The sequence below is a fragment of the Amborella trichopoda genome, chromosome 11, assembly GCF_054954075.1.
Source record: "Amborella trichopoda isolate Santa Cruz 75 chromosome 11, AtrichopodaSantaCruz75HAP2 v2.0, whole genome shotgun sequence".
Classification (NCBI taxonomy): Eukaryota; Viridiplantae; Streptophyta; class Magnoliopsida; order Amborellales; family Amborellaceae; genus Amborella; species Amborella trichopoda.
In genome coordinates, this window is record NC_142346.1 from 35,218,729 (window position 1) to 35,234,663 (window position 15,935).

Consider the following 15,935-nt stretch of genomic DNA (forward strand, 5'->3'; position numbering starts at 1 on the left):
TGTGGTATTCCTTCAAGCTTGGCCATATTATGGTCAGCTTCTTTAGGTCCTATTTTAAAGGGTGAGGCTTTAACTTCAATTTTCTCCCCGAACTTTCTCCCTTAAGTTGTATGCTAGTCTCAGGGGGATGAATGGACTCAATTGTCTCTCCTTTCGTGGTTTGAAAAGTTTGAAAAGATTTTTCAACTGTATATATTTCAAATTTTGGAATTTTTATTTCATTGTCTGTAGCTATGTATTTTAACCATTTAAAGAATTTGACATTTGCCTTATGTTTTATCAGGAACCTGTTAAATTTTAAATGGAAGGCATCCCAAAGAGGTTCTTTAATCTCTTTGAAGAACCATTCTCTTATTTGTCTATTTTCTTCAGAGAAGAAATCCTTTTTGATCCATTCTTTATCAATTTTAAATTCTTCTTCCTTCTGTACCACACATATATCAAAATCAAGATCAGAATGTGTCGGTTCTCCTAATTCAAAAGATTATGGAATGTCTACTCTGTAGACTGGTTGTTGAACTTGGTTTGGAGTTCTATTGAGTCTTTCAATAATAGTTCTCCTATGAGTGGGTATTCTTTCATATTCAGATTGTGGAACTGAAGAGGTTGACTTCTAGGAGGATCTTTAATATTTGAATTATCAATCCTTAGTGTAGTCCTTCTTGAAGATGGAAAACGGATTTCTATTTCTCCGTCAATGTATTCTATTTATTTTCAAGAACTTTAATCTGAGTTTCAGATTGTAAAACCCAACACTCTGGTTGTCTTACCTGAGACTATGCCACTGGTTTGGGTATGACTAAATTTGATTTGTCCATATTTGTCTGGAAAAATATAGTTTGTTTTTTAAGTCCATTTGTCTGGCATTTGGGCATAAAGTATTCATTACTTTATAATAGATCCTATAAACAAATGCTAAGTTTTGAGAACCAAGGTCCATATCAAAACCTTGAGTTTTTAGGTTTAGAGTTAGGACTTTTAACAGATTTGGATTGGTTAAGGCTACAGAGAAATTTGGAAAACAATTAAAGTATATTGGGCCATTACAGAGACTAGATTCGACTATTCTTAATAAAGAATCAGTGAATCTTTTGTGTCGGCTATCTCTTAAACAGACTAGAATAGAATTATTTAATCCCGTTCTTGTCAATGGTTTGACAGCTATTTGAGCTAATCCAATATGCAAATATTTATAATCTTTCTTTTTATGATCTTCGATCATTTTTTTTGAAAGTAATTGAAATTTGTCTTGAGTTTCCATAACATAAATACTTTTTTCAATTGTTTTTATGGAAAAACTACTTTTGAAATCAAAAGTCCCCTTATTATAAACATCTGTTATAGGTACTTTTGGTATATTCCAATTTTGGATTTGTTTTTCTATATTATCTATTATAACTTCTTTGCTATTACTAACACGAAGTGTATTATTAGTAGTCGTTGATCTGTTAGATAATGATCTGATGAAATTTGTCATTTTAGTTTGAGTCAACTGGAAACAGTCCCTACACTTTCTTGGCTCTTCCTGGCCTTAGTGATTTTTGGGTCACAGCGATTAATCCTGCCGATTTCTCAGACTCTTACCTAATAGCTCAATCTTATACTAATAGTACAGTTAAACCATTGTAGAGTAACTTGGCTCTGATACCATAACTAAGCAGAAACATATGAGAATCATAAAATCAGATATTGAATGCCTCAAAACAATGGCTAGTAAAAAAAGAGATGCAATCAATACACTAATATGTACAATCACTCTCAATTTCGTAGGAAGCACTGTTTTGTTGACAGCAAGATCTGAAGATTTGTTATCAAATCTAAGATGTCCTACACTCTCTCATTATAAATGGTATAAAGATGTATTTTTCTCAAGATTACTATCGAGAGAAGATAGTAAATCAAACCATTGGAAGAAAAGTTTGTAGCTGGATTACCGCACCTTTTTGCAGAAAAGGTAAAAACAAGGCTTAAAAATAACTACTACTAATAATACCATAACTGTTTGAGCTTGGAAGAGCTGAGTTAAACCCTTTTCCTATATATATATATAGGAAAAAACTGGTGTAGGCCCACTAGCCTACATCTATATATAAGATCTGACAGTCACAACTTCATTTCGTATTTTAATTTTTTTTTTTTTTTCTACAAATCCAAATCACATGAAATTTTAGGTGTCTATTCTTATCATCAAGGTACATCTAATAAAAATATTTTAAAAAATAATTCACAAAATATAAATTGACCAAAATACCTCTGAAAAAGTTTTGGAGGTATTTTAGTCAATATATTTTTTGCAAATTAATTTTTTGATATTTTTATTAGATTCTCCTATTTTAAAAAAACACACGCTCAAATTGTTAAGTGATTTGGATTTATAAAAAAAAAATTAAATTTCAATTACAAAATGCAATCATGATTATTGGATCGGCCCAGATTCAATTTGGGCCATTGGGATCATATGTAGTCGTAGGCTCGTGGGCCTACGCCAGTTTTTTCCATATATATATATATACATCAAGCACTTTCCATATATAACGAACCTATTAAAATTAGGAAACTAACTCTGATTGAATAACTCCTAAATCTTAATTTAAATATTGAAATCGATTAAATATTATTCAAATGAGAAAGTAACTTACTACTCCCTATTAAAACTAGGGGTTTCCCAACCCTTTGAGGGATAAAATGTGATCCATTGACATCCCTCATGGAAATTATGGAATCCTACCCAATAATGTTTTGCTTTTATAACCATGTGCCAGACTGATGATTTGGTTTTCTAGTCAGTGTCTGATGGTTTATGGGTTGTCTTGTTGGCTCAAACATGGCCAGTTTGGGTTGGGACCATCAGAGAAAATTTAAGTCTATCCTTAGAGTTTAAGAGTTTGAACATGAATTTGTCGTTCTTATGCAACTTCTAAGATTTGCTTTTTTTTCTTTCTTAAACTTAGCTGTAATTTTGGTAAATTCTTGAGCAACTATGGGATAATTGCTGATTGACATCAAGATTTACTGGCATATAGGCTTCTTGTTACACATTCTTTTATTGAATGATATCATTATTGATGCTAGCAGGGGACTGACTAAAGTGGTTGAAGAACTTGAGAAGATTATCGCATTCAACAAGTTACTTGTATCCTTAAGTAACCATCCCGAAGTTGCTCGTTTTGCTCAAGGGATTGGACCTGTTTCCTTATTAGGTAAAGTGTAGCATGTACTATGGAAGTCTGGACTACCTTGTTTGTCATCTTCTAAGTTGTACTTAAAAATGTTCTGTTTCTTTGTCAATGCCTATCCTAGGTGGTGAGTATGATAGTGACAGAAAGATAGATGATTTGAAGCTGCTTTATAGAGCGTTTGTGACTGAATCATATTCCAGTGGGCGCATGGAGGATAAAAAGGTGTGTGGATATTAGGCCTTTCATACAATTATATTCTCTAGTTTCTATGCTTCTAATTTATGTTGGTTGTCTGATTAAGTTTGTCTATGTACTTCCATTGTCTAACAAAGTTGAATGGTGATCTCGAATCTTATGTACTTATTTTGAGTTTGAGTTTTTTGAGCTAATTGCTTAATTTGTTTGATGTCGTATAAGAGACCCAACTTCTTGATTAGTATTATTATACTAGTTGTTATTACAGAAATTTCGACAAAATAATGATTTCTGGCATATGTGATATGTTAAATACCTCGAGTATCTTAAAATAACTGCGTCCTTGTTCAGGAATAAATTTTCTTTTGAATACATATACTCAGGAATAAATTTTCTTTGGAATACATAAACCATTCAACTGAAGGATGAAAATGTTATTTTCTACGGTTAGTATGGTGAGATCAAAACTGGAGAAAAGATGATATCTTTTTTCGAATGATCATAACAGCCTTTCAATAAAATAGGGAGCACTTTTGCTTGTGGTTACCAACAAATAACTTATGCGCAAAAATGAAAAATATATGGTGATATTTTTATAAATTTCCTTCAATGATTGTGGGACTTGCACTATTTGGCTTATAGGGAAAATAGTTGTTGATGCGGAAAGAGATGATCATGGTTAACTCTTTGCATTTTAGTGGCATCCACATTTTCTTTATTAATCTTCCGCTGGCTTCTAACGAGAGACTATAAAATTATTTTTACTAAATCAAAGGATATCGCAATTTAAAAATTTGCTTGCTAGCATGTAGTATATGAATTTTAGGCTTATTGTTTGACTGTCTTCCAAAGATGTACTTTGCATGGTCTAGCACAATGTCACTTCTGCTTTTTGGCAATGTACCTGGATTTGATGCTGAGAATGATGGGTTTAAACTCGCTCGGGTTGATGGGACATGCCTACTTAGCTGGGGAAAGTGCTCATACACTTGGGGTTGTAAAAATCTTTCAAACAAAATGGAGTTTTCTCTTTTAAAAGTTTCGATTTTTTGTTGTATTTGATTGTCCATTCATAGGAAGTGCGTTGCTCATACTTATGGCTTCCTGTTGTGGAGCTTTTTGATTAGAAAAGAATTTATTACATGTATTTTATATTTATTGTTGCATTATGTAATATAGTGTAGATTAAGGTTCTTGAACTTGATTGATTAATTTGGAGGTTTTTATTTTGTGGGACTTCAGGATTACAATATTCTCTTGGGTTATTTATTTCTTCGCACTAGGATTGATTTGGATTTTGGATGCAGTCATTTATGGATATGTTTTGCAAACTACTACGTTCACATTTTTACCTTGTTGCCAAATTTCCGCTCTGTCTACATATAAGCGCGCGTGTGTGTATGCCTGTGTGCATGTGTACTTTTACACATTCGTTCATTCAAGCTGAGCTGGATGGATTAGTATGTAGGCTGAGCTGAGTCTGAGTCCCAAGTTTTTGATCAATGGTTGTAATGAATATAAAAGAAGCCTTAAATGGCAGAATTTCATCAGAAAGCTATCCATAAATTTTATGCCACAAGGTGGCAAAAGCAGATGTGCAAAAATATTTAGAGAGTCCAGGTGACAACTTGCCTATACCATTAATTCCTGCTGCCATCAGAAAGAAACTGGGCTTCTACTATTGGACCTAATGTTGCATAATGGGCCCCATGGTTTTAGAGATCAGTTAGTAATAAGTATAAACTGTGGACATTCTTTAATACATGAAAATTATTAAGATATAATTCATGATGAATTTGTACCAGAGAGCTACTAAAACAATTTGTCACATTACTTATAATGTTTGCATTTGCTATTTCCTTTTTGTAGCTTGAGGATTTGAACCAGCTGAAGATCATATTTGGTTTAGGGAAACGTGAAGCTGAAACCATGCTGCTGGAAGTTGCATCAAAAGTCTACCGCAAACGACTTGCTCAAGCTGTTTCCAGTGGTGACTTGGATATTGCAACTAGCAAAGCTGCCTATCTTCAAAATCTATGTGAAGAATTGCATTTTGATCCACAAAAGGCTAGTGAAATCCATGAAGGTATGTGGCAATGGTTTCATTTCTAATGATAAGCGAATTGCTCATTTTTCCCTCGTAACCAATATTTGCGAAATCAGCTTGGGCTTGGGCTCGGGCTCGGGCTCATAACTCAGGTCCTGGACTGGCCAAGTTACTCAGAAGAGTCCAAGTTGAAAAGTCCATGTAGAGTTTGAAAGAAGCCTCAAACGAAATGAAAAAAAGGGAAAAACCCTAAAGATAATTTATATTTTTTTAATAAAGAATAAAAGTTAAAAAACATAAAATATTTGTAAAAGATGGAAATGGTTACTAATTTGACAAATTGAAAATGAAAAATATGGAAATTACCCAAAATTTTGACCAAAACTCCCAGTACTGTGATATTTGCCCAATGCAAATCAATGCCTCCTTGTCAAAGCTTCTTCAAACAAATCCCAATCGAAACCCCCTAACGGGCTTTTGATTTGAAGTTCTAATCCTGGAGATCCAAGCTCTTAAAATTTTTCTGCTGAATAGTGAATCCAAAAGTTGAACATCAGAAATGTATTTTTATTTTTATGTTTTGTGTTGTGGGGAAGAAAGAAAGAAGGGGGGGATGGGATAGGGATAAAAATATGCTTAGGGATCAAATTTCATCGAAAATCGACCAACCATTGGAAGAAATTGCGGCTTTTTAAAATGGGGCGAAAGCTAGCTGAAATTTCAATCTTTCAAATCTGTCAAATTTCATGTTTTTTTCTCAAATCTGAACTATCTAGTGAATATATCTTGGAAAAAAAACACTTGCAGGCCAAAATTGGGCTCAGATGATTTTTTGGCCCAAGATCAAAGAAAAAAGGGGCCCCCAAGTTCGGGGTGTTCCAGGTTTGGTAGGATGCTGAGCCCGAGTAACTCAGGTGAATCTAAGAGGACTTGCCGGAGTTTTCAGCCATTGCTTGTAACAAATATCATTTCAGTCAATGATTCTTATTGAAATGCCTCACTTCTTGATTTCTAGTCTCATATTTGATGCATATTCTCACTAGTAGTGGACTGCAAGTTTTGAATAGCATAAGGGCACAATATATGAGCATGAGGTTTCAAGCACAAGAATATCTATAAAACAGATGTCTAATGGAAAGAATGACGACTCTAGGAAAAAAAATGGGGAAAATAAGAAATTACTGAAATACTCAAGGAACTTATAAGATACTCAGTATCAAGTGAGACTATATTTCAAACTAAAGCTCTATGAATGATCAAGCACTATATTTTTGCAGGTTTGCCTCTAAGAAACTCTCACTCCTGACAGTTATCTTCTTCGGTTGGTCTAATCTTGGGTTTAGTATAGCAACTTTGAGTAGCCAATACTGTTAGAGTCTTGTCTGAATGTAAAAATATTGAATCAGTTGTTAAAAAGAACATTCCATGACTTTGAGGTGGTGTACGTTGAACGAGAGTCTGAGAGTTTTATAATGCTAAGACCGGATCCAGTTTTACTGCAGCTAATTTCTTCACTCTTATTGAACTAAAATGTGCAGAAGTTCTCTCTCTCTCTCAATTTCATGTGATGCACCTTCCATCATGATTTTGGTCTTTGAAATTGCTTTGAACCTCTTGGGTAAACCTTTTAGTGTTGTTGAAGTTACAGATCATAGTTGTGTAATGTACGAGGGGGTTTATTGCTACTATCATATAGTAAGAGGTCTTCATCTGCTTTTGTATATAGGACATGGGAGATTGTAAGATATTTGTTGTCTTTTAGATTACCAAAAAGCTTTCCGGAATCTGAGGCGTTCTCAAGTTGGCAAATATAATAAAGGGAGAGTATAATAATCCTATAAACTCGGGAAAAATGATTCAGGTTTACCATTTTCCATTGAAATGATGGAAGTGATGGAGAGATGGGTTCAACCATACAAGTCTTATCTTGTTTTGTTACATCCTACTCCCTCTCCAACACTTCGATCATTTGAATAGCTGCTGAGGATTGTATGTAATAACACTGTTGACCTTGGTTACAAAAAGGAAACAATCACCCCAGCCATTGTTAAAATTGTTAAAGTGTATTTTCTAGAAATTATATTAGTTTTTATTTTATTTTATTACGAGTGATGTAGTGAGGTTGTACTTGTAAGTTTGTGTAATAATAAGCTATGAAACTACTTGTATGTGGGTAGTTATTGTAGTAAATGTGGTTGTAAGAACCTCTATTTAAAGAGAGGTGTGTGGTGGGAAAATTGGGTCACATGTTTTAAGGTTAATCTTGGGTATCAAGATTGTAATGCCTTTGTGTACCCCTGAATCATATGTATTAAGGTTAATCTTGGGTGTCAAGATTGTAATGCTTTTGTACCCCTGGGTCCCATGTATTAAGGTTAATTTTGGGTGTCAAGATTGTAATGCCTTTGTGTACCCCATGTTTTTCTTTAATGAATGTTTCTCTTCCACCTCATTTTGGTGCTTCTTCTTTCTATTTGGTTGAGTCTTGGGCTAGTGTGACATCGTTACACTAATTGAGAAGCAGATTGTTCCGGTACTGTGGAATCTGTGTTTCTCTACTTGATATCAGAGCCACAAGGGTGGTGGTGGTATTATCTTGACTCCCTCGGTGAAGAAGATCAATTATCTTTTTTGAAGATGGATTCGGGTGGAAGGTCCAATGGTTTTAATGTTCAGTTGGGAACTCAACTCAAGGCCGTCTTTCTATTTCCCAGATCTTAAAATCTTTTTAAGATCTAGAATCTTTGTTTGGAGATCTCCCATTGATGCGGAAGAACCTATTTGGAGGCACGAATGAAGTGACTTTATCATTTGTGGCTTAAAGATGGAGTATATTTCCTATGTTAGTTCTATTCAAGGGTGGGCTATACAATCATCCTTGGTGGAATTTGATAATCTCTTTGATGACTTGTCAAATAGTCAGATTTTTTATTTCTAGAAGTGATGGAGATGAGCACATCACACTTACACTTAAGAGCCAGTCATGGGCTTCTCTCTAGAAAATCACTTGTAAAGGGGAGTGCTAAAATTGCTAAAGTGTATTTTCTAGAAACTATATTAGTCTTTATTTTATTTTATTTTATTATGAGTGATGTAGTGAGGTTGTACTTGTAAGTTTATGTAATAAGAAGTTATGAAACTACTAAGTAGTTAGTAGTTATTGTTGTAAGTGGGTAGTTATTGTAGTAAATGTGATTGTAAAAACCTCTATTTAAAGAGAGGTATGTGGTGGGAAAATTGGGTCACATTTGAGCATGGTTAATGGCACAGCCTTTGCCGCCGTATTTTACTTTTTATGGCTACGAGTGATTGCAGCCATTTTGTACCAAAGATTAACTGTCTGACTAACTTTCCCTACTCTACCTTTCCTATAATAAATAGACAGGGTTTTCTTTTTTTCCTTTTTTCAAGAAAATAGTGGACAGGTCTTATCAGTGCGGTAACAAATTTTGCTCGCAGCAGTCTTCTCAGTAGAACAATGATTTGGCACACCAAATCACCTATTTTCTGTTTTGAGATTTGTGTGCAATTGTTTATTGCTATGAACGTGTTGACAATTATGCTTGTGGAAGACTGGTTGCTTGTGGATTGTTGTTTTGAAATATATTGTTTCTGTCTCAGATATATACAAGCAAAAGCTTCAGCAAGCTGTTGCAGATGGTGACTTGAGTGACGATGATGTTGCTTCTTTACTGCGACTGAGGGTCATGCTCTGCATCCCACAACAAACAGTGGATGCAGCACATGCTGATATTTGTGGCCGATTGTTTGAGAAGGTGAAATTTTTTTACTGGAATCAATTGTTTTTTTATGTCACGGAATCTATATTATATGTCGTGTGTGCACATGTGTAGTATATAATATGTGTGTGGACGTGTAGGGGGATGTTAATGGCACCCAATAAACACTATATGGGTGCCCAAAACGTCACATCACATTCACAATGATTATTTATATCCAAGTGTTTTATGAAGCTGATGCCTTTTTGGGTTCTAATATGGTAGTTCTTTTCGAACTTTTTTTTGTAATCACTTTGTTGTCGATTGATGCTAATTAAATGCATTGTGATATGCAGGCTGTAAGAGATGCAATTGCAGCAGGAGTAGAAGGCTATGATGCTGATGTCAGACGTACTGTACGAAAGGCATCTCAAGGCTTGCGTCTTACCACAGACACTGCCATGGCCATTGCTAGCAAAGCTGTATGTGCTCCCTCTTTATAGAAATGCCTCCCTTGATCCTGAATAAAATTAGTAGGAAGCCCTCTTTTTAGCTAGCCTGACATGGTCAAGAACTCGGTCTTTTCTGTCCTAGTCATAAAGTCTAGATAGTTTTTGTTAGTTTGGAAGCTGTAGAGAGAGAGAGAGAGAGAGAGAGAGAGAGAGAGAGATGCTCTTTATCTTGCTGGGCAAAAGCTTACCCACCTGTGATTCTACTCTCTAGGTGCGCGCAATGTTTACGAACTATATAAAGCGATCAAGGGCAGCTGGCAACCGTACTGAGGCTGCTAAGGAACTTAAAAAAATGATAGCATTCAACACCTTGGTTGTTACCCAGCTAGTATCAGACATCAAAGGAGAGTCTCCTGCCCCACCTGATCCAGTCAAAACTGAACCTGAACCCGAACCCAAACCCATCGAAGATGAAGAAGATGAGTGGGAATCACTGCAAACCCTAAGAAAGACAAGACCCAACAAGGAGGTTGAAGAAAAACTTGCTAAACCTGGCCAAACTGAAATAACACTTAAAGATGACCTCTCTGACAGAGATAAGGAAGACCTCTATCGTACCTATCTCCTATACTGCATTTCTGGGGAGGTCACAGTAATACCATTTGGAGCACGGATAACCACTAAAAAGGACAATTCAGAGTATCAATTACTAAACCAACTCGGTGGAATTCTCGGAATGACTTCTAAAGAGATTGTAGAGGTTCACAGGAACTTAGCTGAGCAGGCATTTAAACAGCAAGCCCAAGTGATTTTAGCAGATGGGCAGATCACAAAAGCTAGACTTGAGCAATTGAATGAGGTGCAAAAGCAAGTAGGCCTTCCATCTGAATCGGCACAAAAGGTCATCAAGAGCATTACCACAACTAAGATGGCCGCTGCTATTGAGTCAGCAGTGAGCCAGGGGAGGATAACTATACAGCAGGTTCGTGAGCTTAGAGAAGCAAATGTGGAAATTGATAACATTATATCAGAGGGGTTGAGAGAAAATCTCTTTAAAAAGACAGTTGATGAGATGTTCTCATCAGGGACAGGGGAGTTTGATGAGGAAGAGGTTTACACGAAGATCCCATCCGACCTTAACATAGACAAGGATAAAGCTAAAGGGGTTGTTTTTGATCTTGCCAAGAACCGTCTCTCCAACTCGCTTGTCCAAGCTGTGTCACTATTGCGGCAGAGGAATCGAACTGGAGCTGTAAGATTGCCCTTGACTTGTTATTTCTCCTTTTATGGGATAGTCTGCTCTAATCCAGTTGACTGTCTAATGAAATGTTGGTTGGTGATGGAGAGAGTGGGACCCACCAGAATAGAATGTTACCCCAATCGTGGGTTCTACTCTCTCTTAAATGGTGGATTATAGCAAACTGACTCCTGTATGACTGACGAAGAATACTATGAAGTTGCCTTTGGGTCATGAAAGTATAGTACTACCTAAAATCATAGTCTACTGCATCTATTACCATATAATGAAACGATTGACTGCGACGGGGAGAGAGTGGGATCCACCATGATAGAAACCCCTGTTGTGGGATCCACCATGATAGAAACCCCTGTTGTGGGTTCCACTCTCCCCCCATTGTTGGATATTAGTATCAAAAAGTAGTCTATGAGTTGGGGGACGCAACTCTACATTTGTGTCCCCTGAGGTATCAAACATCCGTCTTTAAGATGGATGCAAAGTTGTGATCCTTCCTAAAAGAATAAAGTCTTAACGGTTCAAATTTTTTCTCCAGAAACTTATCCTTTTAGCTTTTACTTTTTTTTATTTTATGTATTAGTGATCTCCATGTTACAAACTCTATATATTTTAAAAGGACAGTTTATATAGAGCCAAGGCTCTAAACAATCAAATTAGAGCCCACCACAAAAATTTCACTAGAAGAGGTTGTTTTGATGCTCAAATATCTTCAAATTGATCGTCTCAACATCAAGATGCATGGATATGAAAAAAAAATGGATTTCAAGTTTTGGAAATAGTGCATCTTGTTATGCTTTTTTAGACCATTAATTTTCAAGATTTTCAAGTTTTCATAGATCTGCACGATCTACACTTATTTTTGAAGCTTTAAATTTTATAATTAGATATGAAAATATATTTTAAAGCTACCACAAAGATTTTCAATGTTGAAATTGCATTTCTTGACACTATTTGAAGGTGGGCTTTACTTTGATTGTTTAGAGCCTCGGCTCCATACAAACTGCACCTTTTAAAAAATTAGGTTTAAATTCTTTCTAGATAATAGATCAAAAAGAGGGGGCCACAAATTTACATGTGGGTCCTAGGACTCATAGAAACCTTGTCCTATTGGTGTATGCTCCCTACGTACTTGGTATTTGGTGAGCTTGGACATGCTAATTTGGCTAATTTGGGTCATTAGCACTGTTGGGAAATTATGCTACCATAATTGCGTGATAGAGTATCATAATGTGTCACTACATCACCATCTATTGAAAGGACTGTGATGGAGAGAATGGGAATATGATCTATTGAAATGGACTGTGATGGAGAGAATGGGAATATGATTTGGTGCATGTCCTGTTCTCCTGTGTCCTTTCATGATTTCATTGGGCAGTGATCGCCCGAATGGACATAGGATCATTGTTCTTAAATTAGTCTCTCTTCCTGCCATTTGCTGAATGCTTCTTTCTTCAAATAGAAAGAGTTTCTCTCCTCCTTGAGTAACCTTTCTGGTATGTTTTCTTTCCATTTGATTTCAGGTGTCTTCTCTTAATGACATGTTGGCCTGTGACAAGGCTGTGTCTGCTGAGCAACCATTGTCATGGCCTGTGCCAGAAGAGCTTGCCGATCTTTACTTTGTGTACTTCAAGAGCGACCCACCACATGAGAAACTCTCTCGCATGCAATTTCTTCTTGGTATCAGTGACTCGACTGCTTCTGCACTTAGAGAGAGAGGAGATTATGATGACGATCTTGGAAATGAAGTGGACGAGTTCAACTTTTAGAATATGCACATTGCCCTCTTCATGGGTGGTTTTTGTTGGATTCTGTTGAGGGGATTTGCTTGCTTTATGTAACTGTCTGAACGGCGAGCAGTACCTGCAGTTTTTGGACTTAAACGGAGTTGGGGATTTGATTCCAGCTTATTGAGGTGTATGTGTAGTTTAAGCCCTGAGAGTAGGTGACTTAAGTTCTCGGCAGAAAGTAATAATGTGTTTCAAGGTTAAGAGCCTGTATGGTATGTGCTTTTTGTTTACATTGTGAAAATTAAATTAAATATATTTGCATATTAAATTTCTATATTAGTGGATGTATGTGTCATTGGGATTTTCTGATAGGTTTATGTGCTTTTAAGCAATATGCATTTCAGTATTTCTGGAATTAGATTCCGCAAAGGACTCTGAGCGATTCTTAACCAAACTTTTTAGGAGGGCTCACCCACCAAAAACTGCTCCATGTCCCAGAGCCAATTCTCCAGCATCTTGGCACATCGGATTTCAGTAGTTGCTGGTTCATGCAGCTTAATCCTGCCCGGTTGTTTACATCAGGAGAGGTTGTTGATGTAGTTGCTTGTAGTTTTCTTCAAGCTTGGAAATCGATGAAAAGGAAATAAAGAAACAAGCCCTTGCTAGAGTCGAGTTACTTGGACTAGTCCTAATGGGTACACCCCGAGTAAAGACCATTACAAAAATGTAAAAAGGAAAAGTTCAAAAAAAAAAAAAAAAAAAGAGGGAGGGGGAGGGGTTTTAGGTCATATGTCCGAGGCTTGGGCACTTGGCCAAAGGCTTTTGCCACGTCTCTTCCTCTCTTTCCGTCACCTATCTCTCGCAGCTCGCTCGCTCACTCTCTTCCCCTCTGTATCTCTTAGATTTTTCCATCTCTATGATCTCTCATATTTCTCTCTCATCTCTCTATCTCGATTTCCACCTCTCTGTCAGCTCTCTGATCTCTCTCTGTCTCTCATATATCTCTCACTGTATCTCATAGATCGCTTTCTCCCTAATAGAAAGATGACAAAAGGGGGCAGACTTCTTAACCCTTTTAAAAGAGAGAAAAAAAAAAAAAAGAAGACTGGGTAGAGAGGAATAAATTGGGGGGGGGGGGGGGGAGGGGTAAGACGAGACTGTGAGAGATGAAATAAAGGGGGTGATGCTCTCCTTTTATTTTGTCTATAAGTTGTACTGAGGTGCTCGATACGATTCACCTTAGCACAAGGCCGAGTCTCAAAACACTGATATATTTGCATATACTCGGATTAAATCCATGAAAGCGCACCTCTCAAAAGACCATGGAAATTTACACTGTTGGTTTGCTGCTGTCTTGGGGATTATTAAGGATGTGTTGCCAGTTTTGATGAATTTTATGATCTTTCTCACTGGTTTAAGATATTTTGCAAATGCTACCCTGGTTTCATGAGCAACTTAATGATAGCTAGGAAATATTTCTTGGAAGAGATGGAGGCTGGGGGCTTATGGTGTGATTGCGATGTGTTTTTTCATGGAGGGACGTTAGTGTGCATTTTTTAATGAAATTTTTTATTTAAAGCAAGGAATGGAGCTGGGGGTCATGGTGGTAGAATCCCCACCCGGTTGCTACATCGTGTTATCCATTTCTACAGCTGACACTCCCAATTAACACTTTCAAAATAGACTCTCTAATCTATTGAGAAAAATGAGTAGGGGACCGTCTTCTCCACTGAATTACCCAAAAAAAAAGAAAAGAAAGAGAACTTTTTAATTAGACCACTATTGTTCCATGACGAGGGGCGTTTCAAATTTCTAAATCTTAAAAAACAGACGGTCTAGATAATGTATTGCAAGTGTACTATTTTTTAGACTCAAATTTTTTTTTTTTCATATCTATACATCTTGATGTCGAGATGATCAATTAGAGGGTTTTTTAACCTTAAAACAACCTTTTTCGATAGATTTTTTTATGTGCATATTTAATTCTACATTTTAAGATTCATTTTAAGGTTGCAACCTTATATAAATTTTTTCTTAAAAGAAACCAAAACAATTATTTCCATTACATAACTCTATAGAGAAGCCGCATGGTTCCTTTTAGAGGCTCCCATTACACGTACTCTTAAGGTAGGTCTAGCCCAACTTCCCGAGTTCTTGTGGTCCGCGCGACAAGCAGCAAACAGTGGGTGTTGAGCAGGAGGATCAGACTTGAGTCGATCCCTTGTGGCCACGAGAACGAGGCCCAGCGTTGTTCCTCAACCTCGAGCAAAGTCTTGCAACAATCGATCCCTGGAGGATTCGTGCCTGTTGTAAAGAAGCCAGAAACCTGTTCCCAACAACTCCCGGCGACATGTAGATCCCACAGGAATCCTCCCGTCGTACTCTTTCCCGATTTCTGTGTCCCACTCTGCACTTGTGCAAGCACGGGCTCTGTGATGGCTGAAATGGCCACAATGATCAATGAGACTGCATGGATCAGCTTAGAACTCATTCTCAAATCTTCATTACCTCTCTTAATTCTGTTTTAGGATTTGTTGAAGAGTTTTGTTTATGGTATACAAGGTCGTGTTTCGCCAGGTGGGTGAAGATAAGGTTTAATTTTGATTGCTATAGTGGTTGAACAATGAAAATAAGTAGCTAGTGTTTAAGTTTCTAGATTTTTGCATGGATGATTTATTTTGAGTGTAACCTACTAACCCCTTCCCACAACCGAGTTGGTTTTGGGGCTGTGGCGATTGTTTGGTGGAATCTGGCTATTTAAATTAAGTGTAGTGCTCAGTTGGGAAGGGGTTTGGATCCACTAAATAAATTCAAGAAGGAAATTTTGCCACTTATTTGACCTAACTTTATCCTAAAATATGGCGATTGCACTGGTAACCCTACTACCACAGTTATTTAAGACCTGACTGAATGACCGTCTGAACGGTCATAATGTTGATTGGTGCTTTAGTCGGTCTAGTCTAAAATAAAAATCATGTTTGGTCCCAAACTATTCAAAACTAGTGTGTGACCAATCTAACCGACTAGTTTTGAATAGCTCAAGCAGCCAAACAAAGTGGGCGCCTTTTTCTTAAGAAAAATTATATATGGACCGGTTTTTGGGCCTGTTATGATGGTTTGGTTTATATTCTCCCAAACATTATGCCAAGCTCTACCCGCTAGCCCGCCCCTCTTTATGCCCCTCTTTATTTTCAGTTTTGTCCGTTGGTCTGATATTTCCAACATTGCAGTGTCCTAAACTCAGCCCCAAAGTGTGTTCGACGACGTCAAAGCTATTAGATTACTTTAATTATTGGATTTCATTTTACTATCCTTGTGCGCATTAGAAAAAGAGAGGGAAAGAAGGGAGTGAGAACACCAT

General features: G+C 36.8%; 2 protein-coding genes across 8 annotated transcripts in view; one reads left to right on the top strand and one right to left on the bottom strand.

The window, feature by feature from the left end:
* TIC110 (translocon at the inner envelope membrane of chloroplasts 110) overlaps positions 1-12,908 on the top strand; it is a 30,073-nt gene extending 17,165 nt beyond the window's left edge. For 6 of the 7 annotated variants that reach the window (XM_006846932.4, XM_088851558.1, XM_088851559.1 and 3 more), the window contains exons 10-16: positions 3,076-3,200; positions 3,301-3,401; positions 5,244-5,460; positions 9,043-9,197; positions 9,497-9,622; positions 9,864-10,844; positions 12,368-12,908. In XM_006846932.4, the coding sequence (XP_006846995.1) occupies positions 3,076-3,200; positions 3,301-3,401; positions 5,244-5,460; positions 9,043-9,197; positions 9,497-9,622; positions 9,864-10,844; positions 12,368-12,613 (1,951 nt within the window). In that variant the 3' untranslated portion in view covers positions 12,614-12,908. Of the gene's footprint in view, positions 1-3,075; positions 3,201-3,300; positions 3,402-5,243; positions 5,461-6,228; positions 6,336-9,042; positions 9,198-9,496; positions 9,623-9,863; positions 10,845-12,367 lie in introns of all 7 variants that reach the window. The other variant, XR_016044121.1, reaches the window with a different exon arrangement.
* Positions 12,909-14,572: 1,664 nt separating this feature from the next.
* Positions 14,573-15,935, bottom strand: part of LOC18436713 (Proteinase inhibitor, propeptide) — a 47,136-nt gene continuing 45,773 nt past the window's right edge. Inside the window, exon 3 of the mRNA XM_011626029.3 lies at positions 14,573-15,013. Within this exon, the coding sequence (XP_011624331.2) occupies positions 14,697-15,013 (317 nt within the window). The 3' untranslated portion in view covers positions 14,573-14,696. The remainder of the gene's footprint in view (positions 15,014-15,935) is intronic.